This window comes from Xenopus laevis, chromosome 7L (genome assembly GCF_017654675.1).
Source record: "Xenopus laevis strain J_2021 chromosome 7L, Xenopus_laevis_v10.1, whole genome shotgun sequence".
Classification (NCBI taxonomy): Eukaryota; Metazoa; Chordata; class Amphibia; order Anura; family Pipidae; genus Xenopus; species Xenopus laevis.
In genome coordinates this window covers 45,676,625-45,704,504 of record NC_054383.1, presented here as the reverse complement: position 1 = coordinate 45,704,504, position 27,880 = coordinate 45,676,625, and the positions used below count along the sequence as shown (strand labels likewise).

Below are 27,880 nucleotides of genomic sequence, written 5' to 3'. Positions count from 1 at the left end.
GTGAGATGAGATCGCGGAACTGTTACTAGCAGTGGAGAAGGCGTAATAAGGCTTTCTTAGCTCTACAAAGATCTGGTGCATAGTTGTCCTAAAATGGACGCCGTAGAAGATCTGGGAGGCGGGGAGAGGAGCCTTTCTAGGAGGGACTAGGAACTATCTGACAATGAGCGGCAGCGCTTTAAATCAAGGACAGGGACTGGCTTATCGCTAGGGCTGGTAAGGGGGTTGTTTAGGGAAGTGTAGAGCTTAGTCAGTGTCTAGCCTGCCTGTAGGCACAGTGCCACTAGTAGGTCTCGTTCTTACTGCCCAGGTTAACCTAGTTGCACGGCTAAGAGATGGCGGTGCAGGTAAGTGACAATCCTGTTCTTCATTGGGATTCATTTAATTGTGCGGCAGGTTTTTATTTGTTCTAATTTATCCGTTTTTTTTTGGAATAAACTTTATTTAGCACTTCCCAAGGTTATAAGTCTTTGTGGTGGAGGTTGTATGCCCTGCAATTTAGTAGAGGGAAGTCTGCATGTGGGGAACAATAGATGGATTCGAACTCCTGTTTAGAAATACATATAATTAGTTTCATAAATAGTCTTTTAAATACCAGTTATAATGTGAACGTTTCAAGGTATATGGGTCAGTGCTGGGGCACTCTGGTGAATATTAGATGTTTCTACCAGCAAAGTCTCGTGAGACTAAATTGAAGGCTGGCTGCCACATGTCTCCCTTGGGGGTGGTCCAGGGGCCACACGTCTCCCTTGGGGGTGGTCCAGGGGCCACACGCAGATCTGGACTGAGAATTAAAATAGGCCCTGGCATTTCAGATACACAGAGCCCCCACCAGCCCACTAAATACTGACTTTCTATGGCAACTTATAGCAGCCCCTCTGGCATTTGCCAGAAACCACAGATTGCCAGTCCGGGCCTGGCCACACTTCTCCCTTGGGGGTGGTCCAGGGGCCACACGTCTCCCTTGGGGGTGGTCCAGGGGCCACACGTCTCCCTTGGGGGTGGTCCAGGGGCCACACGTCTCCCTTGGGGGTGGTCCAGGGGCCACACGTCTCCCTTGGAGTTGGTCCAGGGGCCACAAGTCTCCCTTTGGGGTGGTCCGGGGGGGCCACGTCTCCTATGGAAGGGGGGCGGTCCAGGAGGCATGCTTGTTTGAAGAGAAGCCTGAGCACTAGGCAGTTTCACTGTTTAGGCCATGTACCAGGCAGTGTGTACTAGAGTGTTAATGGGCAAGTGGCACCATATTATAAAAACGTATGTACATGTAAAGATTACATCTGTTTAGCCAGTAAAATGTATTTCATGCTGAAGTCTTTTATTTCATGAGAAAAGCTTCATCCCTTAGGTGTTTAGAAATCCACGAATAATATTTGACAATTGTATTCTAAACAGTTTATGGTTTGCCATTATTTTATATTTAATGTCTATACATCCAAATACATATTTTTTGGGGGGGTAGTTACTAACCCATTAACACATAAACATTTAGATATGTGAATAGGGTTGCCACCTTTTCTGGGAAAAAATACCAGCCTTCCTTTATATTTAACTTTTTTCCTTATTAATAACATTGGGATCAGCCATCATTTTTACCGGCCAGGCCGGTAAAATACCGTCCAGGTGGCAACCTTATGTGTAAACTATGTTGTTCTCTTAAGACCAAACTACATCTCATTCCTTATTATGTGTACATATCTCCCATAAATACAAATAAATGTAATTAACCAGGGGCACGACTAAAGAGGAAACAGACCCTGGAAATTCAATTTGTCTTGGTAGAATAGGCCAATTTAACAATCTTTTGGGGCCTAAAGCTGGCCATAGATGTTGAGATTTTTAAAAGATCAGATCCTGATCGTGAGACCACGATCTTCTCAGAACGATCGTACAAATTTACCATCAACTAAAAAGACCAATTTGCCAGGGAAACAAAGGGGAGCTGCCTGCTTGGCCCTGCAAACATAGATAGATTGCACTGGGACCGACAAAGATTTTTTGACCTGGCCGATCAATTTCCTGACAGATGTCGGCCGAAAAATCGTAAGATGTACGATCGTTCGAATCCCACTAACCACACAATAATTTTGAAGGATTGGTCTGGCTTCCCTGAAATCGGTCATTCGGCAAGAGAAATCTTTGCATCTATGGGGACCTTTAGAACGAATTTGCTGGGGGGCCCAATAACACCTAATTACACCACTGTAATTAACCTATCAGGGCCGGAACTAGGGGTAGGCAGAGTAGGCACGTGCCTAGGGCGCAAAGCTGGGGGGGCGCCAGGCACGTACCTGCTCTGTCGCCCACCACATTGTCCAGCCCTGTCTCTCCCCAACTGCCGTGGATATTTTTTCTTAATTGCGCATGCGCGCCGTAGCGCAAATTCACGCATGCGCGCCAAAGCGCAGTTTCACGCATGTGCGCTATAGTGCCGTAACGCGCATGCGCACCACAGCACGCACTCAGCCGGCGCCGTGGCCAGCCAGGTTGCCTAGGGCGCCTGGCTGGGTTGGCCCGGCTCTGTAACCTATTAATCATAATTTTATTCTTTAGTCACTGCTTTGAAATATGAAGTATGATTGTTAATCTTACCAAGCTAATTCCATATAGGAATGCAGGACTTTGATGGGTGACTCTGGGGTGCATCGGCAAATGCTTTTATTAAAAAAAAAAAAATAGTGAAATAAATTGTGTATTCTTAAAATATTGGCTTGAAAATGTTTAAAAATTATTCTTTATCTGCTGATCTTCTTATATCATAAATAATAAACATGGTTTGTGATATTACTGTTTTTTTATAGTTCATTTTATTGGTTGAAATCAAAAAATCTTGTTAACATTTCAACAAATGAAATGTATAGTTTTAAATCTGATTTCACTTACACAGTTTCTCAGAGATAATAGCAGAGAAAGACGAGATAAAGAAACTGTCTCAAGTTCATTTGTCAGCACCATTTATTATAAGAATGTGCTGATAAAATAAGGATGCCAGTGCAATCTTTTGAGCTTTGAACTTTATAGTATATTATACAAATGTAAAGTGGACCTAGTGGCTTGTATATCAAAGAGTAAAAATAGAGTTAGCCACAGTGCTTGGACTCTTTTATTATACTGTCTGTAGTGAATGCTGTACATTCTAAAAAAGCTGCACAAAAGAAAGAAATTCTTGAAGGGGAAGTTACCCTTAAGTGAACTCCTTCCTACACTTTTTTTTGCATTCTGTGTATGCTATTACAGGTATGGGATCCATTATCCAGAAAACCATTATCCAAAAAGTTCCGAATGACAGACCATTTTATCAAATTTTTAAACACAATTTCCTTTTTCTCTGTGATAATAAAACAGTACCTTGTACTTGATCCCAACTAAGATATAATTAATCCTCATTGGAAGCAAAATCAGCCTATTTGGTTTATTTAATACTTAATTGATTTTCTAGTAGACTTAAGGTATGACGATCTGAAAACCCCAGGTTCACAGCATTCTGGATAACCGGTCCCATGCCTGCACCAGATTATTGGTTTCAGTTACATCAGCATGGGTCAGGGATACCCTCCTATGCTATGCTGTGGGATAATTTCCCTTTTCTCTGTAAAAATAGAACAGTACCTTGTACTTGATCAAACTAAGATATAATTGATCCTTATTGTAAGCAAATGTTTACATGATTTTCTAATAGACTTACGGTATGAAGACTCAAATTACAGAAAGATCCTTTATCCTGAAAACCCCAGGTCCCAAGCTTTCTGGACAGCAGGTCCCATAACTTCTGGATAACATGTCCCATACCTGTTTCTATATTTCCAATGTTTCTTATGTGTACCTATATATTTGATGTTTACAGGAGACTTTGGAAGTCTATAAGGAAATCGGTCTGACTTACGCATTTCAGTTAAGAAACTTCACTTTGACTAGTGTGTTCCAGTTAAGAAACCTTATAAATGAGAGCTGTAAAGACACTGAACCATGGTATCTGATTGTTTTAACCTCTGGATGTACTCTGATGTTGATATCCCTTTATGGAATCATTTTCCAGTCTGAAAGTAAGTCTTTCAAAATTTGTTACCACAATATTGTATGGGGTATCTGATATAAAATATAACATATTAGTTAGCTGAATGATATCCAGAGCTTTGACTACACTATTTAAATCTATTATATTAAACAATTATTCTACAATATACAATTATTCTAATAATTTAACTATTCTAATCTGATTCTACTTTTCTACTTAGTTTTCCTGTTTCCCCCTCTTTACTATCAACTAGATTGTTGAGTGCAAATTGGAGAGGCCTCAGTGGCTTATTTTTAACATTCCTCCAATCAATTAGCAGTTAGTTTGAACTTCATGCATGTGTTTTTTTTTTTTTACCACGCTTTACTACTTTACTTTGTAAGATAGGAGTATGTGTAAGTTAAGGAGGCAGTTCACTGTATAGTTGCATCTTATTTTTGTTCATTTTTTCCCCCTAAATTTAAAGTGCTGATTTATCAAATGCTTTGTGATTTAACACCTCATCTCACATGGAAAAAAAATTACAGATAGTTTTTTTAGTCATCCTTCCTGACTCCAAGATGGCAATCTGACTAGTCCCTGGATCAAAAGTTCTGTGACCTATTTTCATAACCCTGTATTGCCTCATTTGCTAAAATGCCAACTGACCCCTTCTTAAATTATGGGGCGGCCCGATAAGCGCTGGTAGGGTGGGCTTGGGCCAACCTTGCTGCTCTATTTGCGGGTCACAGGCAGATTCGGTTGAGCTCTCCTGCCTGCTCTCCCTGTCCACCCCTTAGACTGCGGACCTGCGGTTTTATAGCCACGCGTCTGCCTGCCCCATCCATTTTGTGACCTCATCAGTGTGGTGGTGCAGGTCTATGAAAGGAGGAGGGAAGCCAGGTCGGGAGTGGGTTCAGGTCGGGTGTGGGTCAAGCTTTTGCAACCCGCACTTCACTACTACGTAGCTTACAGAGCTAGTGTTTTAAAAATTTCTCTGCTTCTAATCACAATTTAAATATATTTGCAGGTCTCCTTTCCAGATGTAAAAAACTGTTTTTCAGAATAGTTCGAAGGTTGCCATATGTTGGTGCACAGGTATGTTTGCAAATAAACTATTCTGTACATAAGTATTTGACAATTGTATTTGTTACTGTTTTAATTAGAATTTAAAATATCCACTTCCTGTCGTGCTGTTGCTTTTAAGTTTACGGCATGAGAAATGTACAGTAGCTCCAACAGCGCCACGATTTTCTCTTCCAAGTCTTAGTAAGGGTGGTGCCAGAGGAATCTCCGGTAAAGAATCTCCCTCCGCTAAGATAGGGTTACATACACTTTGCCCACTGCACAATGCATTTGGGGAATGTTTGCATATATACGCACACTACTTTGGCTAATGCCACACCTCAATAACTGAAGAGACTAAAATGAAACCCTCTAATTTGCAAGAGTTTAAGTCTGTTCTTACATGGTGCATTTTTTTAAAAGCTAATGTTGATAAAATGAATTTTTAAGGTTGCTATCTCATCCCTTAAATCCTAGCCAATTATGAAATCCGCATACTGTGTAAATTATTAAATTGGTTCTGATGCATTCTAATGTAGCCTGCCACATGCATTATGTGGCAGGCTACACAATTAGATGGTAAGGATCGAGGGGACATTTGGGGAGTGCAGAATAGAAAATGAAAGTAATGATATGCTCCACTTCCATGCCTAAGTCATAAAGTAGATTTATAACAGGTATGGATGTTTTAATTAAAAAAAAAAAAAAAAAAACATGTTATGAAAAAGACTTGTTATACAGATTATGTCTGGGTGACAGGTCCTTTAAGTGCCAATTGCTGTGGAATCTATATCACCACATACGCTTCTTTGACCTATGTCCCAAAAAATGTTCAGCACATGATATGGCAAAATTAAAGGGACATTGGCATGGAAGGGTTACAGGGGAAGGCCAGGCAACTTAACTGAATGCTTTTATACAAAGATGCAATATGAAATATGCATTGTTTAGGTCTATATTATTATTAGTATTATTATTAACATGTATTTATATTGCAATATGAACTATTTGCAGCCCTACATTAGGAAGGGAATGTCGACTCCAAAAAATTTTTTTTGCCTATTTCCATGATTTTTAAGTTAATTGTATAATATGTAGTGCTATTGCCATTTTGTCTGTCCCTTTCTATTCTCTGCCCTGATGGCTCAGACTGTTGATACAATGTAAGACAAGCAACTGACGTTTTCAACATTATTTAAAAAGTACCTGAATTTGCCTAATAAAAAACCTAATTCTAAGCAACTTTCCAATATACATTTATTAAATTTTTTTTTTTTGTTTGTGATTTTATGGTTGTTTGCAAAACAATTGCTATTGAAAGCCACATTTGCTTAACTCCTATTTGCTACTTTTTAAACAATGCTGCAAAAGTGTAAGAGTAAGATCACACCTGGAGATTCGGGGAGATTGTCATTTTTTCATTGTAGCAGGCTGAAGACAGGAGGAAGCAGTCCGAGGAGATTAGTCGCCTCCAAAGAAGAGGCGATTAGTCGCCAGGCGACTAAATCTACCCGCATTTCACAGTGTGACCTTACCCTTCGTTCCCCAGCAAAGTCTGTTAATCAGGCCTTGTCTTACATTGTATCAACAGGCTGATCCATCAGGACAGAGAATATAAAGGAACAAACAAACCCTGCTTTCAATAGCAATACATATACAAATATCTTAAAAACTATATAATAAATGTAATGAATGTATATTGTAATGTTGCTTAGAATCATTTTTCTTTTATAGGCAAACAATTATATTTGGATATTACGAAACAGCCTTGGCAGTGTATTTTCTTGTTCACAATAGATGGTCCAGTTTGCCTTATTTAAACTAAGTACTCTGGGTCATTGTTTCAGATACACTTCCAACTGTTATCTAGCGCTAATGTGACCTTTACCCTATTGCTTCAACAGTACTATACTTTGCCATGTAGGAATTAAAAAAAAAAAAAAAAAAAAAAAGTGCAACTGATTTTGTGATTATTTGTTATCTCTAAGATTGCCTGTTTTGAGGTTTGCACTCTGTACTTTAGCCCACAAAGATGTTTTTTTTTTCTTTTTGATACTTGCTGTATTTGTTATGGACTGATCATATAAATGCATGTTATATCATTAAATCACTTTGTTTGCAGTGTGGCTTTTGTTTTAAAAGTAACCACATACTGACTGATTTTAGCACATCCAAGTGGCTGACCCTTGGCAGACTAATGGAGTATTGTGCAGTCTAGTAACATACAAAAGGCCAATCCGTTCGATCATTTAAAGTGTGGGTCCCGAAATCTTTGATTCCATAGATATTCCAATAGCATCCATGAGCCAGACTGTTTTTTTGTTTTGGGCAATCAATTCTAAAGAACAATTCAGATGGTTGTACAGAGGCTTCAAATGTCAGTGAGATGCAGTTACAGAGGCTTACAGCTTCTGCATGGTGGCACAATGTTTTACATTGCTGCCTTCTAAAGCTGGGTTTGGCCTTTGAATTGGTTTGAGTGTGTGTGTGTAGTGTGTGAGAGATAGGGATCCCTTAGACTTTAATCTCCGCTTGGGCAGGGACTCATGTGAATGATGTATAATGTCTGTAAAGTGTTGCAGAATATAAAGATGATAAATGAAGGATAATAATCTAAGTGCCTCTGTAACTGCTTTGCCCAGTGTAATGAAATGTATGTAAATATTTTCTGCAGATTTACAAAAGTGCTATGTGCATATGCCATAAAAGCTTAATTATAGAACTGTTTTTGCCATGTGCTCCTTTACTTCTCATATTACACGCGCAGCTGAGCACCTCATGGTACATGACCCAGCCCATAGCCAGAGGGTATGCCAACTGCATGACTATGAGGTAGGGATGCACAGAATCCACTATTGTGGATTCGGCCAAAGCCTTCGCGAAACATTCGGCAGAATACCGAATCGTAATATGCAAATTAGGGGTGAGAAGGGTGAAAAAAATTTACTTCCTTGTTTTGTGACAAAAAGTCACGCGATTTCCCTCCCCTAATTTGCATATGCAAATTAGGATTCGGTTTCGGGCCGGGCAGAAGGATTCAGCCGAATCCCGTACTGAATCCTGGATTCGGTTGATATCCCTACTATGAGGTTGCTTTTCTGCATATTATCTTTACACTGTGTATATGCTACAATATCTACATTTACTTTATTTCAGTTTTTAAAAAAGCTTGAATGTAAAAAATATTACTGAAATCACATGTTAGCATGGAAAAGCCTGTTGTGAACAATTTTCACAGTGTAATGGGAAAGATATAAGTCTGTGTAGACAAATGAACCAATTAGCTTTATTTTTCTTTAATAAACATCTCTTTACTCTTTAGATACAATGTAAGCTGAATAAAGCTTTGAATGAAATGTCGGAGAGAATGGTTCTAAAAAATGGCTTCAACTATATTCATGCGTTGCCTCAAACTGGGCTGAAGCAGGAACAAGTAATGGAGAAGCTGAAGAAGGAATACTCATCAATTGGTAAAGCAGTCTAAATTCATTAATTCAATTAAATGTTATTGTACTAAAGAAATTCATTATTTTTTGTTCTTTGAGGCAGAGTTTTGGGAGACTTGCCGATTGTCAGTTAAAGGGGTTGTTCATCTTCCAAACACTTTTTCAATTCTGTTGTTTTTAGATTGTTCCCCAGAAATAGACTTTTTTTCAATCACTTTCCATTATTTATTTTTTTTACGTTTTTTCCAAAATCTAGGTTTAAAGTTGAATGTTCGTGTCTCTGGTGTTTGAGTCCAGCTCAGTAATTCAGGTGCAGAATCTAGACTGTTACAATTTCGCAACATTGAGTTGATGCATTTCTGGAGTATTAGCGACTATTGTATCAAGTCTAACAGCTGCCTGTAATGAAACCCAGAGATTCTGCTCAGCAGGGACAAAGATAAGAAATGTATCAACTAAATGTATCCATTTAGAACAGTTTACAGGATCGGTGACCCCCCCCCCCTCCCAGAGCTACTTCAGAAGGAGAGAAATGACACTTTACACTTAAATATTAGAAAAACCGTCACACATAGAAAATAGAAAGTCATTGGAAAATGTCATTATTTCTGGTGATCTATCTGAAACCAGCTAGTTGTTTGAAGGTGAACCACCCCTTTAATTTTTCTGATATTAAGCAGGTGCCAGGATAAGTGTCATTCCAGATGCACAATAAACCAGGGCACAAATGACAGAGCTGAATATGATGAAGAGAAAACGCATTGCTTGCTATTTTTCTGCTTCTGGTGCAGTTAATATATAGGTTGTATAGTTGCTTATTAGTTAGCACCATTACAGCATTGGTGCTTGGTTATTAATTCTAACTTTTAGACACTTTCAGTAATGTGGTTCATTGTATTCTTATTATGCTTTATATTACCTGTGTGTCTGCATGGACTTTGTCACCACAAATCCAAATAAACACAGGCTGATTAATTGGATCCTGATGACATGATGTTCTCCAGTCTATTAATTAAGTGTACTATTTGGCGACACTTTTTTTTGTTGATGTGTACTGTAACTTACTATTCAGACCTATTCATAGCAAGAATAACTCCTACCAATACATTTTTAAAATCTTAGGTTGCAGCGATGCAGAATAAAAAAAAAAATCAACTATCATTTTCCTTTTTGTTAATTAACATCTACATTTTTAGATTACTTTTCCATTTAAAGGCAAGGAAAGCTAAAGTACAAAAGGTGGTGCCAATTTGTCAGACTCCCCTCTGTGACCTTGGCCTTGGGTAGTTTTCATGGGAGGCTATCTTCTCTCTTCTTCCCAGGTAAACCTGGTACATGTGTGGTTCTGAACTTTGCACACCACCAAACCTGCCTTGAGCAAGGCATGCCTGGGAATTAAACAGAAGATAGTTGTCGACCTAAGAAAACAACCTTGGGCTGGTTTATGTTTAAAAAGGGGGGAGCACCAGCATAGGGTATTGGGTAACTTTAGCTGTCCAACTGGCGCCCGCCCCCTCCCCCTTGTGTAGTTCTCCACATGAAAGTCTGCCTACTGTGTCTGCTTACCATGCATAAACTTTAAAAGGTATCATTACAGAGATTAACTGGCCCCTGAATTGTTTAAACCTGAGACCCAGACTGAAACTGCCCACATTGTGTGTGTGTGTGTGTGTGTGTGTTTGTGCGTGCTTGCGCCATACTCTGCCTGCCCTATGCTCCTTGTTTGTGTGTGACATACTCTGCTCCCTGTGTGTGTGACATACTCTGCCTGGCCTATGCTCCCTGTGTGTGCCATACTTTGCCTGCTCTGTGCTTCCTGTGTGTGCCATACTCTGCCCCATGCTCCCTGTGTGTGCCCTACTCTGAATGCCATATGCTCCTTGGGTGTGCCATACTCTGCCTGCTCTATGCTCCCTGAGTGTGCCATACTCTGCCCCATGCTCCCAGTGTGTGCCCTAAACTGAATGCCATATGCTCCTTGGGTGTGCCATACTCTGCCTGTCCTATGCTCCTTGGGTGTGCCGTACTCGGCCTACCCTATGATCCCTGTGTGTGCCATACTCTGAATGCCCTATGCTTATCAGGTGTGCCCTACTCTGCCCGCCCTATGCTCCCTATGTGTGCCCTGCTCTGTCTGTGGATCATAAGCCTGTATAAATATTTGTTCAGGGGGTTTGTTAGCATTTGAAAATTCTTAGTGAGCCCTAAGGTTGTTTAATCATGTGCTGGGGGTGCTGTGTTTTCCACAGGAGAGGAGGAGGCATGTGGATTTATGGATCTAGGGCCTAGAACATCTATGAGCTGTAAAATGTATTTTTTTTGGCATGTGGATAGTGTTTCATCAATACAAAAGCCTATCCAACTGGAATTACAGCTTTTGTGAGCCTGTGTTTTGAGAAATGCTTTAATTTGGGCAAGGTTAGAATAACAATAGCAGGTGTCATGCAGATTTTGATGAGGTTTTCAGGACCTTGTACTCCATGCAAATAGTACTTTAAATCTAAAGATTAATATAAATAGTTTCATATTGCACTCTTTTATGACCAGGCCAGTCATATCTTCTGTCATGTCAAAGATAAAGCAATTTTTTAATATATATTTTTATATTATTTATTAAAGCTTGCTGATAAAATTATTTGCTTGGATAGCTCAATGCTGTATATTGGCAGTCAAATAAAGCACTTTATTAGTTGATGTGGAGAACAAAGCCCTGCTAATTCAGTTACTGAATCATGGTGTTGTTTCTCTGACTCAGTCACATGAGATATGGTTAAATCCAATCCAACAGGTTACTTGATACATACACAAAATTTATTACAAAAGTATTCTGAAACAGTCGAGACAAATTTCAATATGTCGAGAATGTAACACTGGATTTTTTATCATGATAATTTATTTGAAGGGCAGGTGTAATATTTTCTTTTGTGACATAAAGCAGCTGTACTGACTTTCAGCATTATGTTGTCTTTTCATCCAGCCTACATTTCAGCAAGTGTGCATTATTAACCAACAGGGCTGATACACCACTTTTCAAGAGCTTTTACCAGCACCCACGATAACCTCCTTTATACAGGGCTGGCGGGTAGGCAGTGCCTGCCCCATTCATCCAGTGTATTGTGCTTGGCTGCCTCCACTGCAGATTCTTCGTTATGTGAGTGAGGGGCAACCACTCTGCACCCGTTATATTTGACAATATAAGATCATAATTTCCTGCAATGACAGCACCAGTTCCTCTTTTAAGTTTACATTTAATTCATGAGACGTTAATAATCGTTCTAGTTTCAACCAGTTTAGTGGTTACTTCTTAATTTACTTGCTTCCCCAAGAACACGGCTTTCTTCTATGTCTTAGTAAAGATGGTTATAGACACACCAATAATATCGTATGAAACAGTGCGTGTATGGCGGGAGACAAGCCGACCAATATTGGCATAAGACTTGGATATATGTCGCCTTGACGATCGGGCTGGCCAAAAAATTTTGATTGTGGCGAACATTGGACGCTGTTACTGCTGAATCGTCAGATTCAGGTAGAATTCTATTGTTTCTACCTATATTTCTGACGATTCAGCTCTTAACATGTCTATATTGAAAACAAAGTGACCAATTGACTATCGTAATTGTTACGTCTTTGGAAAGAGCTAAAACAATTTTATATATAAAATAATGGCACAACCTATAGATAATGTTATATACAGATGTCTATGTCTTGCGAAGCTCCCATGGTTGGGCCATGGACAGTATGACTTATGTTAACCATTATGCAAGGTTTACATGGCAAACCAGAAAGCTTGCAGTGTGAATGTTATTGCAAAATGACATTGCAATACAATCCCAATTGTATGTTTTCTGTGAAAAAGTATTTGTGCTGCTTAAATCAGGCTTTCAGCCTTATCTTACTGCTTTTGTATTTACTTTCAGTTTTCTTTTAACAGCTTAAAACGTGTGTTTGCTTAAAAACAATGTGTCTTTCCTTTTAGGAGATGTTTCTTGGGAAACTGGAAAGGTGTCTGGAACAGTTTATAGTGGGGACGAAAGGCTGACACAGCTTCTTGTAAAGGTAAATATACATACATTTGTATAAGGTATCCTTTTTCCAGCTATATAGTTTTCTGCATCTTGATTTATTCATACAGAACCTACAAGAACTGCCATGTTTCTCTAATGTAATTTCATATGGCCAGTATTGTATTTTCACACAAAAAAAAACAGTAAGTAAATGGAAAGGAACAATACAGTATTTTTACTTTCTTTAGGCAAATATCACACATAGCAATTTATTTTGCAATATTTCTTATTATAATCTCTGACCGTGCCATTTGACATTTGTCATTGGTCTAAGCATTTTGGGCAGTGAATGCCATAGCCCTTAGAAAATATTTTGTTCTTGGGGTAGGCAATAACACTTTTTTGCATTTAACACTGTGCCTCATAGTGTTTATGTCTGGGACACCCACAACATTATAATTTACTAGAAATAATAGGTATAATGCAAGAAATGTTCAGTTTTGAGCTGTATAAATACATTACATCTAGGTACAACTGAAACTGGAAATGCCTTGGGCAGACATTTATTTCTTGTATAAAATGACCATAACTAGTGTCAAAACTGACTTTTGTCACATTTGGTGGTATACTCACATTTTGCTGGACATTTATTTCCTTACCGCTCTTTGAACCAGTTGTGAGGCTGCACACTTGGCGATCACTGTGTGGGAGAAGTGGGATATTCACAGCTGAGTACATAGCCCCTGATAATTATCTTTATAACGTGCAAATAACATTTGTTATACAGTACCAAGAGGTTTTGTTTTTTTTTTTTAAAAGTCAATTTAGTGTGAACAGTAGAGAAATGTATACATTCCACTCTTATGCCTCTTTGATATTACTGCTATTATGTGTGTAGGTTTATGGAGAGTTTGCATGGACCAATCCTCTGCATTCTGATATTTTCCCTGGTGTACGCAAAATGGAAGCAGAAGTGGTGAGGATGACTTGCACGCTCTTCAATGGCGGTCCAAATGCTTGTGGAACAGTAAGTTTTTGTGGCATATTAATATTCCATGACAGACCTTTTTACCTATAAAGGAGTGTTTTCACCTCGAAATAAAATATTCTGTGATGTACAAATAAGTATTGTAAGACAATTTGTAATTGCTGTTCATTTTTTTTTTTTTTTTTTATAAATTGCATTTTCTGTCACTCTTATAATGTAATCTGGATGTTGCAAAGGGTTAATTTTCACAACCAGGGATAGTAGTACAGGCTCTGAAAAAAAAGAGCCGGTAGAGAGCCAGAAAAAAGAATTAAGTAATACAAAATAGGAACAAGCATGAAAAGTGAAACCTCACAGCCAGTCTTTTGTTTGATTTTCAAGTTCAGTGACCCAGACAGTAATTTCAGCTGCAAGTTGAAAAGAGACACAAGAGGAAGGCAGATAATTTAAAAAACCATGCAAAATAGATAATGAAGGCAAAAATGAAAAGCTACTTAGGATAGGCCCATCTAAAACAAACTAAATGTAAGTGTCAACTTCTCTTTTTTAAAGGGCACCTTCCACCCTAAATAGTTGAGGGAAACCGTTTTGTTTTTTTTCCTAATTAAACGGGCAGCCATGTTTAGTGGCGCACATATGTATAATGAATGCTTCTCCCTGCATGTTTGTTATATGGATGCATGTGATGTCACACACAGTATGCAACGAGCGTAAGCTCTGGTGCTATTTTCAGTGCCGAAAAGTAGCCGCCTATACCAGAAGCCTAGTGCTGGGGTGGGGAATAAAAAACTAAAATTAGAATACACTCTTGTGTATATTTACAATTAGTGCAGTGTTTATATAAATCCATATAAACTGAAATGATTTTCACCTGAAACAGATTTTTACTGAAGTCTAGATTAAAATGAAATAGTTGTACTTTCTTTCTCTGGTTTGGTTTTTTTTAAAGGAAAACTAAAGTGTAACCAAAGAAATAGGCTAGAAATGTTATACATTATGTTTTGGGCTTCTTTACCAGCCCAAGGCAACCACAGCCCTTTAGCAGTAAAGATCTGTGTCTCTGAAGATGCCCCGGTAGCTCCCCATCTTCTTTTCTGCTGATTCACTGCTCATTCTCTCTGCTGTTGTCACTTACTGAGGTTAGCAACCGACTCAAACTATACAGTACACACAAAATATAAATGTCACAATATAAGGCTGATTAGTAATTAATACAGATAATTACTACACGTCCGCTCAGAAACCAGTGCAACTAGTTGAAATGCCTATTAAATGTCACTCTGAATAATCTAACATGCCATTCTTTTAATGCTTGAACACTTCTACATTATAGTTATTATACTGTTTATACGTTTTTAAAGGGTTGTTCACCAAAACTTTTTCGTTCAGTTGGTTCACCAAAATAAAGTATTTTTTTCAATTACTTTCTATTTGTCACTTTTTTTAATTTTTTTTATATAGATGTTCAAGTAAAGCATGCATAGGCTATCTGCCCACTGATTACAATAAAATACACAATGCAAATTATCCAGATTTTTAGGGCATGGCATTTTCGACCCTTTTAATGCATTCACTTTAACAAAATCACTTTGTCTAGATTGCTGAATTGTGCTGCATTTCATAGCTTGCTTACAGAGTTGTTAGTGTTGTTTTGCTCCTTTCCCCAGTCAGAGCCAACCCCACCCAAGCTCCCACTGCTTGCAACTGTTGTCTGGATTGTGAAAACCCTTTGTCTCAGCCAGTTCTCATCTCATATGAATCACTTCTGACCCTTTTAATGCATTCACTTTAACAAAATCACTTTGTCTAGATTGCTGAATTGTGCTGCATTTCATAGCTTGCTTACAGAGTTGTTAGTGTTGTTTTGCTCCTTTCCCCAGTCAGAGCCAACCCCACCCAAGCTCCCACTGCTTGCAACTGTTGTCTGGATTGTGAAAACCCTTTGTCTCAGCCAGTTCTCATCTCATATGAATCACTTCTGTTTTTTTATTTAAATTGTGTTGCTCAGCTTTCTTCTAGTGATCAGCTGACAATGACTTAAGAAAATGATTTTGCTAAGAGAGCCAAATATTTTTCAAGGACTTTCCAAACTATTTTAAAGAAATGTTAAGGGGCTTTCAATACAAACCTAAGCATTCTCTCCAAATGTATGTTAATGTGGATTGGTACATTAAATAACCTTCCTTGCTCTGTCGTACAAAAAGCAATAATTTAAATGATATACTTTATAGTATCTTCTAATGCAGCCTTTGAACATTTTAAGCTTACGGTAATAAGACTACTAGCCATCGCATAATCCATCCCTGGGCCATCATGAGGAATAAAGTGTGGCCCATGTATTTCTAGGTAAAGAGATATTACCTGAAATACACTCAGAACTTGGCTAGCTGTTGGCCTGTTTTTTTTTTTTTTTTTTTACTTTCTGGTTGGTTCATTTGTACCAGAAGTTGAACATTCAAAATTATTATTTAAGGGGTCACACAAAGACACACATACACAAAAGATCATGAGTTTATCGGAAATCAGCGGCCAGTATAAAGGGCTGAACTATGGGGAATGATGTCAAAGGGATAATGGAATGTCCAGAGCGGAAGCTGAGCATACATCCATAACAATATATTTGTGCTTTATTTTACTGCAATAAATAAAAATAAAGCAAAAAAGTGTGTGTAGGTAGTAAGTATTTTGCATACCATTTGCATCTTATTTCTAAGAATGATAATTGCAGTAGTGAAGCTCTTTCCTCTCCAGGCCCCTCTATTTCATACATATAATTGGAACATGTCACAATGTGGAAAAATACAAGCATTACACGCATATTTCAGCATGTAATAATGTGATGTGCAATTGTGACAAAAACCATATGTAGCATTGTATAACTGAGCAATGTATGTTTATACAGGGATCCATTATCCAGAAACCTGTTCTCCTGAAAGCTCTGTGTTACAGGAAGGCCATGTCCCAAAGTCTCCATTTTAAATAAATAATTAACATTTTTAAAAATGATTTCCTTTTTTACTGTAATCAACATAGATGCATACACTTCACTCAGCACTACAGTAAAATATGTAGAATGGCTACACAACATATACTTGTTTTCATTCTATAAATATGCTGTGAAATCTTTTTAAAAAGATGTAATCTAAATTAAGAACTAACTAATCAATTTAATGTTAATGATTTTTTTTAGCATATTTAAAGGGATACTGTGATGGGGGGGAAAAATTTTCAGTTGCAGAATTCTGCATTGAAATCCATTTCTCAAAAGAGCAAACAGATTTTTTTTTATATTCAATTTTGAAATCTGACATGGGGCTAGACATTTTGTCAATTTTCCAGCTGCCCCCAGTCATGTGACTTGTGCTCTGATAGCCTTCAATCACTCTTTACTGCTGTACTGCAAGTTAAGAGTGATACCACCCCCCCCCCCAGCAGCCAAACAAAAGAACAATGGGAAGGTAACCAGATAGCAGCTCCCTAACACAAGATAACAGCTGCCTGGTAGATCTAAGAACAGCACTCAATAGTAAAAACCTATGTCCCACTGAGACACATTCAGTTACATTGAGAAGGAAAAACAGCAGCCTGCCAGAAAGCAGTTCTCTCCTAAAGTGCAGGCACAAGTCACATGACTGGGGGCAGCTGGAAAATTGACAAAATGTCTAGCCCCATGTCAGATTTCAAAATTGAATATAAAAAAAATCTGTTTTCTCTTTAGAGAAATGGATTTCAGTGCATAATTCTGCTGGAGTAGCACTATTAACTGATGTGTTTTGAAAAAAACATGTTTTTCGATAACCGGATCCCTTTAAGTTATGAAGATCCTCATTACGAAGACCAGAAATCCTGGATAACAGGTTCCATACCTGTATATCTAATGACTTGCACCAAAGTGCCCCTAAAAAAGTGCATTAAATAGTGGTATTGCAGGAATAGTGCAATAATGCTACTGTCCAGAAAGAAATTGTTGAGTAATTTCAGCAACCATTTGTCCTGGCATATCCACTTCTACACATGAAATAGCATTTTTTGACCGATTACTGCATGTTAAATGTGTGTTTTACAGCAATAGTTGTAAAAGGTAAATGACATATACTTGTTTTCAGTCTATAAATATTCTGTCAAATGATTTGTAAAAAGATATCCATTTTGCTTGATTAAAAGGTTTGCGTGTGTGATCAAGAAAGGCAATTTTGTGCTTTTCATGTTTATAATTCTATATATTTTTGAAAAATATTAACAGATGAATGTTTAACATAAAATATAGTTTACTTTTTTTTCCTTTGTTTTATAAAGGTAACTTCAGGTGGAACAGAAAGCATTCTCATGGCTTGCAAGGCTTACAGAGATTTGGCTTATGAAAAGGGAATTAAGCACCCAGAAATGTGTGTATACTTAACTTTATCTTTTATAGAAAATATTACTGAATGGTAAAATGTAAGTTAATATTTTACTAAAGATTGATAAAGAGTGCATTGTATTAAAAAATGCTAATCCTACAAATAATATGTCCGAAGAAGCAATCTAAGTAGCAAAGTTTTTCCTGTCTAAAATAAGCTGTCCGACCTGCTTTCACTGATATTGCAGATATATTTACAACTTACCTTGAGTAAATCAAACTTAAGGAACAGAGGTATAATGTCGTACTGCAACATTAGGCTATTGTCACATGGCAGTTATTGGTTCATAGATTTTGTTAGCATATACCTGCAGACAACTTTAAACAACAATCCACGTGTTTCTGGTTTATTACTATGGACTGTGAGCTAAATCACAAACAGCCAGTTGCTCGACCCATATACAGGGATGAGATCTGTTAATTGGAATGTGTGGAACCTGAGTTTGCCATGTATGAGATCTTTCTGTAATTTGGATCTCTATACCTTAAGTCTAATAAGACATTTAAACATTAAACAAACCAGTTAGGATTGTGTTGCCACCAATATGGACTTCTGCAGCTTAGTTAGAAGCAAGTGCAAGGTACTGTAAAATGTAAGTAATATGCTGAAAATGGGCTCCATGGGAATTGAGCCCTTTAATTGAATCCATTACGTTAGAGCTTTCTGTATTTCCTGATAAGGGATCCCATACCTGTGCCATAAAACAAATCAATGCTTGTGACCTGATGGCACTTGAGCATCTTTCTTACTAAAAAACATCCAAACTGGTGCTGTCAGGAGTGGATGGGGTTGGCAGGTTGGTTTCCTGTGCTTCTATAAAATACACAAATCCCATGTACCATCAGCCTATGGTCCTAATGGAATTTTATTTTTCAAAATTGCAATGTTTGTATTCATATCCATATAATTTAAACTATTTTAATTATTGTGTTTTATTTATTTTAGTGTGGCTCCTGTTAGTGCCCATGCAGCTTTTGATAAGGCCGCTCATTATTTCGGGATGAAGATTGTGCATATTCCAGTAAACAAAGCTACAATGCAAGTGGATGTTAAGGTACCAATTATTTACATTTTTTCATATCAGTTGAGATAATAAATTTTGTTGCAATGGTTAATTTTTTTTTAAGGCAACTTGAAGTAAAAGTATTACATTACACCTTCTGTCTCAAAAAGGTAAAATGGCTACAAGATAAATGTGCCTGTACCTTCATTCCAAGCTGTATTGCCTTTGCAATAGAAGTTATTTGCAAGCAGTTGTTTCCCAAGATATCCCTTAGTTCAGACAAGGATTCTCACATACACACATCTGTAATAAATAACTAAACTGGATTTTCATGAAACACAGGATGAAATTAACTGCCAGATATTGCCTAACATTTAATGGATCTGCTGATTGTAGTAAGTGAAGTGCTAAAAGTTTTGAACTTTCTCCACTAATATATATTTAAAATCTGAGTAGCATAATTCCAAGACTGAAGCTGCTCAGTTGCTTCCCAGCATCTTCGTATTGTAAAGGGGTTTTCTTCCTTCTGTATCACCTTACAATAAATTAAATTGTGTCATAGGCTCGTTCATTAACGGTGGGCAAAAGTATCTCAGTGCAGTAATCCATAGTAACCAATTTGATCCAAACCAATTGAGTGGTTGGATTCCTGGCTCATTTTCCCTGAACCGAGAAAAACAAGTGGCTGGACAACTTAATGCTAAGACTAGTGTATTAATGAAGTGTCTGCAAAGCTCTCTAATGTAACATTTACATTATTATTACTTAGTTATGATTGTCTCTTTTGTATATAGAATTGGGTTCAAACCTCATTCTTCAATTCCTGCAATACAGTTCAGATCCAAAGATCTATTTTGTGGGAAAGTAAGACATATTCACTGTTTTATTGAAGTATGCATCTATGTTTCATTCACAAATGAAAATATGAGACATTAATACTGTAGTGCAAAATAAGTAGCTTACATAGGCAGTGTTGAACCCCAGGCCCGGTGGCAAATAGATGAACAAGATGGAGAGGTTACTAGTGTATTGCACCTCTATAAATACACAAACAATTACACTTTATGTTTGATATTTTGTACACCTTTATACATGTACTCCTTAGAATGCAGGCATATTACACAATAATAGCAAATAGTGAGGAAACAGCCATTTCCTCCTTCTCTTGAGAGGTCTCAGTTAGCCGAGTTCTTTGTTTCATGTTTATATTTCTTCACATATTTTTAAAAACGTACTTTTCCGTTTCAGGCAATGAAAAGAGCAATTTCTAAAAATACAGCCATGCTTGTATGTTCAGCTCCTCAATTTCCTCATGGCATCATTGACCCAATAGAAGAAGTTGCTAAGGTAAGTAGATCACAGTTTAATACACTGGTGCCATCTGCAACTGATGCATGATTATAATTACACAAAGGGAATACACCTGCCAATGCGCTCTCTTATTTCTTTGTGACAACTTGCACAAAAACTTGTGGACACCTTTTAAGGAAACCTTAATGATAATTTCACAAAGGAACTCTGCAGAAGCTGTCCTCTGAGAAATGCAGTGAGTGGATGCACAGGTGGAAAACACTGGAGAGGGAGATGCCGGCAGAATCCATCTCTTTGTATTGCAAAGGTTCATCTCCAAAATGTGCACCATAACACTGGAGAAAGTGATTGATATGCGCCCAGAAGTGTGACTTATCAAAAGAAATATCCTGGAGTTGATACTGATTTGCTGTTTTGAAATCCGGAATCTCGCAAATTGCTAATCTCACCAGAGAGTATAGAAGCCACACGCTGAATTGTATTGTACCATTGCACCTTGCTTTATTTCATCCTATCTTTTAAAGAAAACACTATAAGCACCTTGTTTTATTTAATTATAATTTTATTTTGGAGATAGCATTTTGTAAAAATCATTATAGCACTTTAGAACACACAAGAAAAATCTATGCATAGACTTTCTATGGTCAAGACACACAGATTTGTGTTGTAACACCCTGGTGACTGGATTGAATATTGCACTTAACATATTGCTCTAGGTTCTGTTATTTTTTTTTTTTTGTTTGTTTTTTTTCCATAGTCTGTGGATCTGATCTATAATTTTATCTTGATTTGGTGATGCAGTGGAGGAACTGCAAAAAAAAGATCTGCAAAGGAAAACATTCTGACTGTTTACTTTCTCTTTAATATATATTTTGTGTGTGAATAAGTGCTACATTAATGTGCTTTAACACATATTGAGATCAATATGTGTGGTGCAAATTTAAGTTATACCTACAACAATGTAATGTGGGATTGCTTTTATTAGTAATGGTTGGGCATCTTGTTAAAATAGAAGACGTAATGGATAGGGCTAAATACAGGGACAGATTTGTGTGAAATGTCAGTTGCTTTGAAAAAAAAATGTCACCATTGATATAAAACTAGGAAACGAGGAACACCATCATGTTCTGCAACAACAAAAAAACTTATTAGTGTGGGACATATTATTGCAAAATATTGTTAGAGAATAATAAATAACAGATCACTGAGTTATGGTCTATTAACACTGTTACTTTGTTTCCATTTCACAGCTTGCTTTGAAATACCAACTTCCATTTCACGTGGATGCATGTCTGGGTGGTTTTCTCATTGTATTTATGAAGAAAGCTGGTTTCCCATTAAAGCCTTTTGACTTTAGAGTAAAAGGAGTCACTAGTATATCTGCGGACACACACAAGGTAAAGCTTGTATGTAAATCACCTGACATTTCTGTCCCATGTATTGACCAATGTGTTTATGGCTCCATCACCAAGTACTCAAAAGGGAGAGAAAAATTAAATTTTTACTGTACAATAAAATCATAATACTAATTTAGGTTAAGAATATTTACCAATATTTAATCCCAGTTTCCTGCATTACTGTGTTTTTGTAGGTTGTTCTTTAAGGGCTATGACACAAGCTGTGAGTATGGAGCGTTTTGCTTCTCACGTGATTTTCACCCCAGCGGGTGCGAGACAAAACACTTGAATTTGCCTCTTCATAGACTTTCATGATAATTGCTCTGTCTCTGATAATCACTTGACCCACAGATGCATTATCACTCAGAAATTCATCAATGAGGTGTTTTGAGTCGTAATGGTCCAACCCCTTGTGTGCATTGCCTGGATCATAACGATAACCATAAATTCTATGAAGAGGAAACCTTGAAAGTTGCCCTGTGTACCATAACCCTAAACACACCACAGCTCTTTAGCAGTGAAGATCTGTGTCTCTAAAGAGTACTATTTTCTATGGATTCACAGTACATGGTCTGTGGTGCTGTCATTTACTTGAGCTTAAGCGTTGACTCGCGGTCCACTGCATATATAAAATATAAGTCACAAGCTGATTTGTGATTCAGATTACATGGCTGCTCAGAACTCAGTGCAGTTTGCATCAGACTTTTAAAATCACCTCTGTAGCATCTGCTCTATGACCTCATTTTCTGCTTGATGATTTAATGACCCCTAAGCTTAGCTTCGTATCAGCTGTCCAGAGCACACTGAGTTAGTATCACTGACACTCTTAAAGGATAATTCAACCCCTTATTAAAAACACCCCTACCCTACATAGACCCTCCTGAACCCCCCCCCCCCCCAGCTGCTACCCTGGGTAAATGGCCCTAACTTTTTACTTACCCCTCAGTGCAGATTCAGGGCATCAAAGTTCTCGACAGCCATCTTCTTCTTCGGAAAGTAAGTACCGTATCGGCGTGTGCACAGTTGGAGCAGTCTTCGGTTTTTGACAACTGCGCATGCGCCGAAAGTCAAAGAAATTGCCGAAGCACCAGAAGAAGACCCGAAGATTACCAAAGAAGAGGCAGATGGCTGCCGTGAACTCAGATGCCCTGAATCTGCACCGAGGGGTAAGTAAAAAGCTAGGGGCATTTACTTAGGGTAGCAGCTAGGCTGGGGTGGGGGAGGAGGGAGGGGAGTTCTATGTAGCGTAGGCAGGTAGGGGTTTTTTTTTAATAAGGGGTTGAATGATCCTTTAACAAAATTCTAAATCGTATTGCCTGTGCACAACTTTAAAGACCTGAATCATTACTATTTTAGGTTGTGAGACTTTAGGCAGGTGCAGTAAGTTCTGTATATAGAATACAGCATTTCTACCCATGCATGTTTTAAGGATTAGTTTTCCTTTAAAATGTAATTTAAAATATATTATTTACCATGAAACTTACCAATGTGTTGAGTTTTACACACCTATTGTTGGGAATATAGAGCTCATGCCCAAAGATCAAAATAAACAATTAGGTAGTACTGCCAGAATCTGAATAGGTCTTAGTTTCACATAATGCAAAATTATTTCTAAGCAAAAATAATTACACTGTTTTGGAATTAATACATTGTGTTTTTTTTATTTGAAGTATGGGTATGCACCAAAAGGTTCTTCGGTGATCATGTATAGTGACAAAAAATATCGGCATTATCAGTTCTTTGTTGCGCCGGATTGGCAAGGTGGCATCTATGCATCACCTGCTATAGCTGGTTCCCGTCCTGGAGGAATAATCGCTGCATGCTGGGCCACAATGATGCACATAGGGGAAGATGGCTATATAGAGGCTACCAAAAAAATCATCAAAGCAGCACGGTTCATCGAAACAGAGTATGTATATCTTCAAATTCTTTTTTTTTTTTTAAATGCATATTAAAGTGATAACCGGGAGTTGGGTTATTCATTATTGCACACTGATGTCCAGAGGTTCAATTTCAGAGTAATTGCAGAGAGAACATTCAACTTTAGTATTTATTTTCTGTGTTTACAAAGGTTGCGGAAAATGAAAGACATTTTTATTTTTGGGAAGCCTGAAGTTTCTGTCGTTGCCCTTGGATCAAATAAATTTGACATTTTCCGACTGACGAATTCATTGACCGCAAAAGGTTGGAACCTTAACACTCTCCAGTTTCCATCCAGGTATGATATTTATTTGAAAATATGCAAAGTGTGATGTTAAGTGAATCATGGAGTTCCATCATTCAGCACCATGATGGCTTTGTTAGGGTGTTAATCACACTTTAAATTCCTTGCCGTTTTTGTAGTTAAAGGAGAAACAAACCCTTAATAAACCCCCCCCCCCCAACCTACGTAGACCCCGCTGCTGTCCCTGTTATGTGCTGGAACCGTCCTGTATTTTAGTGAGTGGGGAAATAGATAAAGTTGCTCGTACTCCCTTCCATTTATTTTAGGGTGATGGCACACCGGGAGATTTGCCACCCACAGGAAATCTGCACTACCCACAATAAATCTCCCAAAAATACTTTTGCACTGGTGCCCGTGGAAATCTCTGGCACTAAAACATATGAATGGGCTTAAGTGCCTATTCACACTGCAGATAGGGGGGGCACTTGTCTTCTTCAAGATCTTGCTCCCTGCAGGCAACAGAGTACTTACAGTATGTGAATCACTGAGGGTAAAATTCATCTAAGTGTGCACAAATGCAAAAGAAAGCATTTACCTGCAATTGCACGTGTAGTCTGTTCTTCCAGAAAGTCACATAGGGAGCAATTCAAAGGTATATTTTGGTACTCTATTGCCTGAAGGGAGCAAGATATCTAGAGAGCCCCTCCTGTCTGCACTAAAGGCTACACCACATAAGTGGATGTGAGATTTGACTGCTGCTGCTTAAAACTTCCCTGTCTGCTTCTCATAATATGAAATGCACTTTGACTGACACACACATAGAGGTGATAGGGAGGGTCTGCCTTTAACTGCTCCATGTAAATCACTTTGAGTGGTTTTCATTTAATATTATCTGGAATGGTAAAAAGGCATTAGCTGGAGGGACTAAACACTGCAACAACTTCTCCACAGTTTACATGCAGTATGCAGGAACTATATAACCCACAATGAATTGCACTGTGATGTTCCATTCCTTTTTGAAATCATGTGTGCAGGGAATTGAGGGTGTGGAGGATGCAGGCTAAGGACAGATGGCTGCTGACACAAAGTAACAGTAGTCAGCCAGCTCAGCAATGTAGTTGAACAGATCAGCAGGAGAGCAGGGGGGCTAGGCTTAGGGAACTATTCCAAACCATTAAAAATAATAAAAAGTCTGCATATTTGATATTATTAATGTTATTGAAATGTGTGTTTCTGATAAATTATAAGGCTAATTTACTTACATTTTTCCTTACAATAACAGTATTCATATATGCCTTACACTGTTGCATACAAAACCTGGAGTAGCACAACAGTTTGTGAAAGATGTCAAAGAATCGGTTGAAGTTATCATGAAAGACCCAAGAGCCAAAACGACTGGAGTGGTATTAATACTTTTTTTTCTTTTTCTATATAGTTCTTTTTGTCTTGTGACAGCAACATATTCATCTCGTCAATCTCAATACTAATATTTGCAGCTAAACCTGATTCATGACAAGAGTTTAGCATTTCCATTTAAAAAGTAACATCACATTGGCATCTGTGAACTGTTCAATAAGAAGAAAAGGACACCAATGCCTTGTCTGCTGCAAACGGGGTGTTCCCAAAATGCATTCCATGGTGCTCTAGACACATTGCAAGGATCAAATGTTTCGGTACCACATGGCCCTTCCTCAGTGATCATACCTTATCCCCTTAATTGAACTGTGAACTGTTTACATTGCTGTGTTTGTTAGCTTTGTTTTGTGGAATAGCAGTGTATAATTTCTATATTATAGTATGCGAGACTGTGGCTTAACATAATGTTTATTAATACACAAATACTGCTTTCTTAGATGATATAGCAGTAGCCTGTGTTCCCTACACACAGCTTTGTAATGATTTAACCGTATTATGTACGTTATTCTTACCTGCATTTTCCATTATGGTTAATGCCATGCATGGTTAGATATGGCTGTGTTTTGTTGCACATTGCTTCCTTTATATATTGATAAATATTCATAACATGGTGAATATGAGTGATTATCACCCCCAAATCATTACTGGATGCATGTCTGGATCAAATTAATACCTATATATTATGTACATCAGGGATCCCCAACCTTTTTCAACCGTGAGCAACAGTCAGATGTAATAAGAGTTGGGGAGCAACACAAGCATGAAAAATGTTCCTGCATGGAGTCAAATATGCGCTGTGATTGGCTAGTGGTAGCCCAAATGTGAAATAGCAGCCTACAGGAGACTCTGATTGGCAGTACACCTGGTAAACAAACAAATCTTGCCTCCAAGCCTGGAATTCAAAAATAAGCATTTGCTGTGACGCCACTGAGAGCAACATCCAAGGGTTTGGGGAGCAACATGTTGCTCATGAGCTACTGGTTGAGGATCACTAATGTACATGAATGATGTGATTCACAATGCTATTCTGTTCTGGTAATTTTACCAGTTCCATGAGCCTTCCATTTGTATGTTTCAACGGTTACATCTCAGAGTACTGTTTTCCTGTTCCATTAAAGATATTAGACAAGAGACATATTCCTGATCAGCAGAACAGGAAGCAAAGAGATAATTTGCCTTTCAAAAAGTGTGTATTCGAAACACCAAATGCAACTTCATCTTTTTTTTTTTCATTATTAATTTATGCATACCAAATATACTCTTTAATGCATGTAAATCAAACTCTAGTTTGTGTGTAAGCATAATTCTGTGTTTTGTTTTTTTTTTTTTTCAGGGTGCCATTTATGGTATGGCTCAATCCATTCCTGACAGGTCCATGGTGACAGAAATCTCTCAGGCCTTCCTAGACTGCTTGTACAGCACAGAAAACGGCTCCAGTGCCAAACACATAAATGGTTCAGCAGAATAATATTTACTGCAATTATTTATGTTGGGGTGGTACTATTATACAGCTTCACTACAACTGCAGTGCCAATCTCATATGTAGGTTGTCCCATTTCTGTGGAGCTATGTAAGGGATACATCTTATGTGCTGAACAGGTTGTTTGTCCAGAGATCAGGTACTTCTATCTTAGACACCTTATCATTTTGTTGTAACGGTTTTATATACTTATACCCTAGAAACTCAATCTTGAAATTAATTTGACCGGTTGTAAATTACACATTCTGTACATGTTTTGCTACTTTGGTTTTCTTTTTCCACTATTATGAAGAGCCTAATGACAGACAATGTCGTGTCCATTATTTTACTTGTACTAAGACTCTTTAGTAAATAGTGTCCCCAAGTGAAGTCATTTAGATTTACTTCAGGGATCTGCAGTTGCTATACTTGTTTGTCCTCAACAGTCAAAATATTGGAAGTTAATTTAGTCTAACAACCAAATCGAATAAAATAAACAAAACATTTATTTGATATATTTGTGCTTGAAGGGGTGGTTCACCTTTAAAGGAGAAGGAAAGGTTAAAACGAAGTAAGCCTTATCAGAAAGGTCCACCTAAATATACTCGTAAACCCTCAAAGTAGTGCTGCTCTGAATCCTCTGTCAAAAGAAACACTGCATTTCTTTCCTTCTATTGTGTACACATGGGCTTCTGTATCAGACTTCCTGCCTTCAGCTTAAACCTCCTTGCCCCGGGCATGAGCATGCTTAGTTTGCTCCTCTTCCCCCCCCCCTTCTCTGCTATAATCTGAACCCAGAGCTATAAGTGAGCAGGGAGAGACTCAGACAGGAAGTGATGTCACACCAAGCGAATACTGCAGCTGCTATCCGAAGGGGAGGGAGGGTGAGAGAGTGACGTAGTGGAGGAGAGAGAGTGCCGGCAGTGGGGTCAAGGGGAGAGAGCACCAGGAGGGGAGGAAGGGCAGAGCAGCGAACATAGGGTAGGCAGAAGACTGGTACCTGCCCAGCACCTCCCTTTGGTTGCGCCCTAGGCAGGTGCCTCTTCTGCCTTCCCCTAGTTCTGGCCCTGATACTACCCCCTCCCAGGCTTAATATTGCTGGGCTAATTTACTTTAAAAGGCACAAAAGCTGCACAGTTATGGTGTTATCAAGTTAAAAGGGGTTGTTCAACTTGGAGTTAAATTTTAGTATGGCGTAGGAAGTAAATATTTGCTTAATCTAAACTAACCATT

The 27,880-nt window shown here is 38.1% G+C and overlaps 1 protein-coding gene across 1 annotated transcript; it reads left to right on the top strand.

Moving 5' to 3' along the window:
- The first annotated feature begins 20 nt into the window (after nt 1-20).
- sgpl1.L (sphingosine-1-phosphate lyase 1 L homeolog) lies at nt 21-27,160 on the top strand. The gene is made up of 14 exons (XM_018224206.2): nt 21-347; nt 3,842-4,040; nt 5,022-5,089; nt 8,379-8,526; nt 12,482-12,561; nt 13,408-13,536; nt 17,794-17,882; nt 18,843-18,951; nt 20,149-20,247; nt 21,462-21,608; nt 23,279-23,517; nt 23,680-23,826; nt 25,055-25,175; nt 26,522-27,160. Exons 1-14 carry the CDS (start codon nt 336-338, stop codon nt 26,654-26,656), a joined length of 1,722 nt encoding a protein of 573 aa, XP_018079695.1. The 5' UTR covers nt 21-335; the 3' UTR covers nt 26,657-27,160.
- The last annotated feature ends 720 nt before the right edge of the window (nt 27,161-27,880 follow it).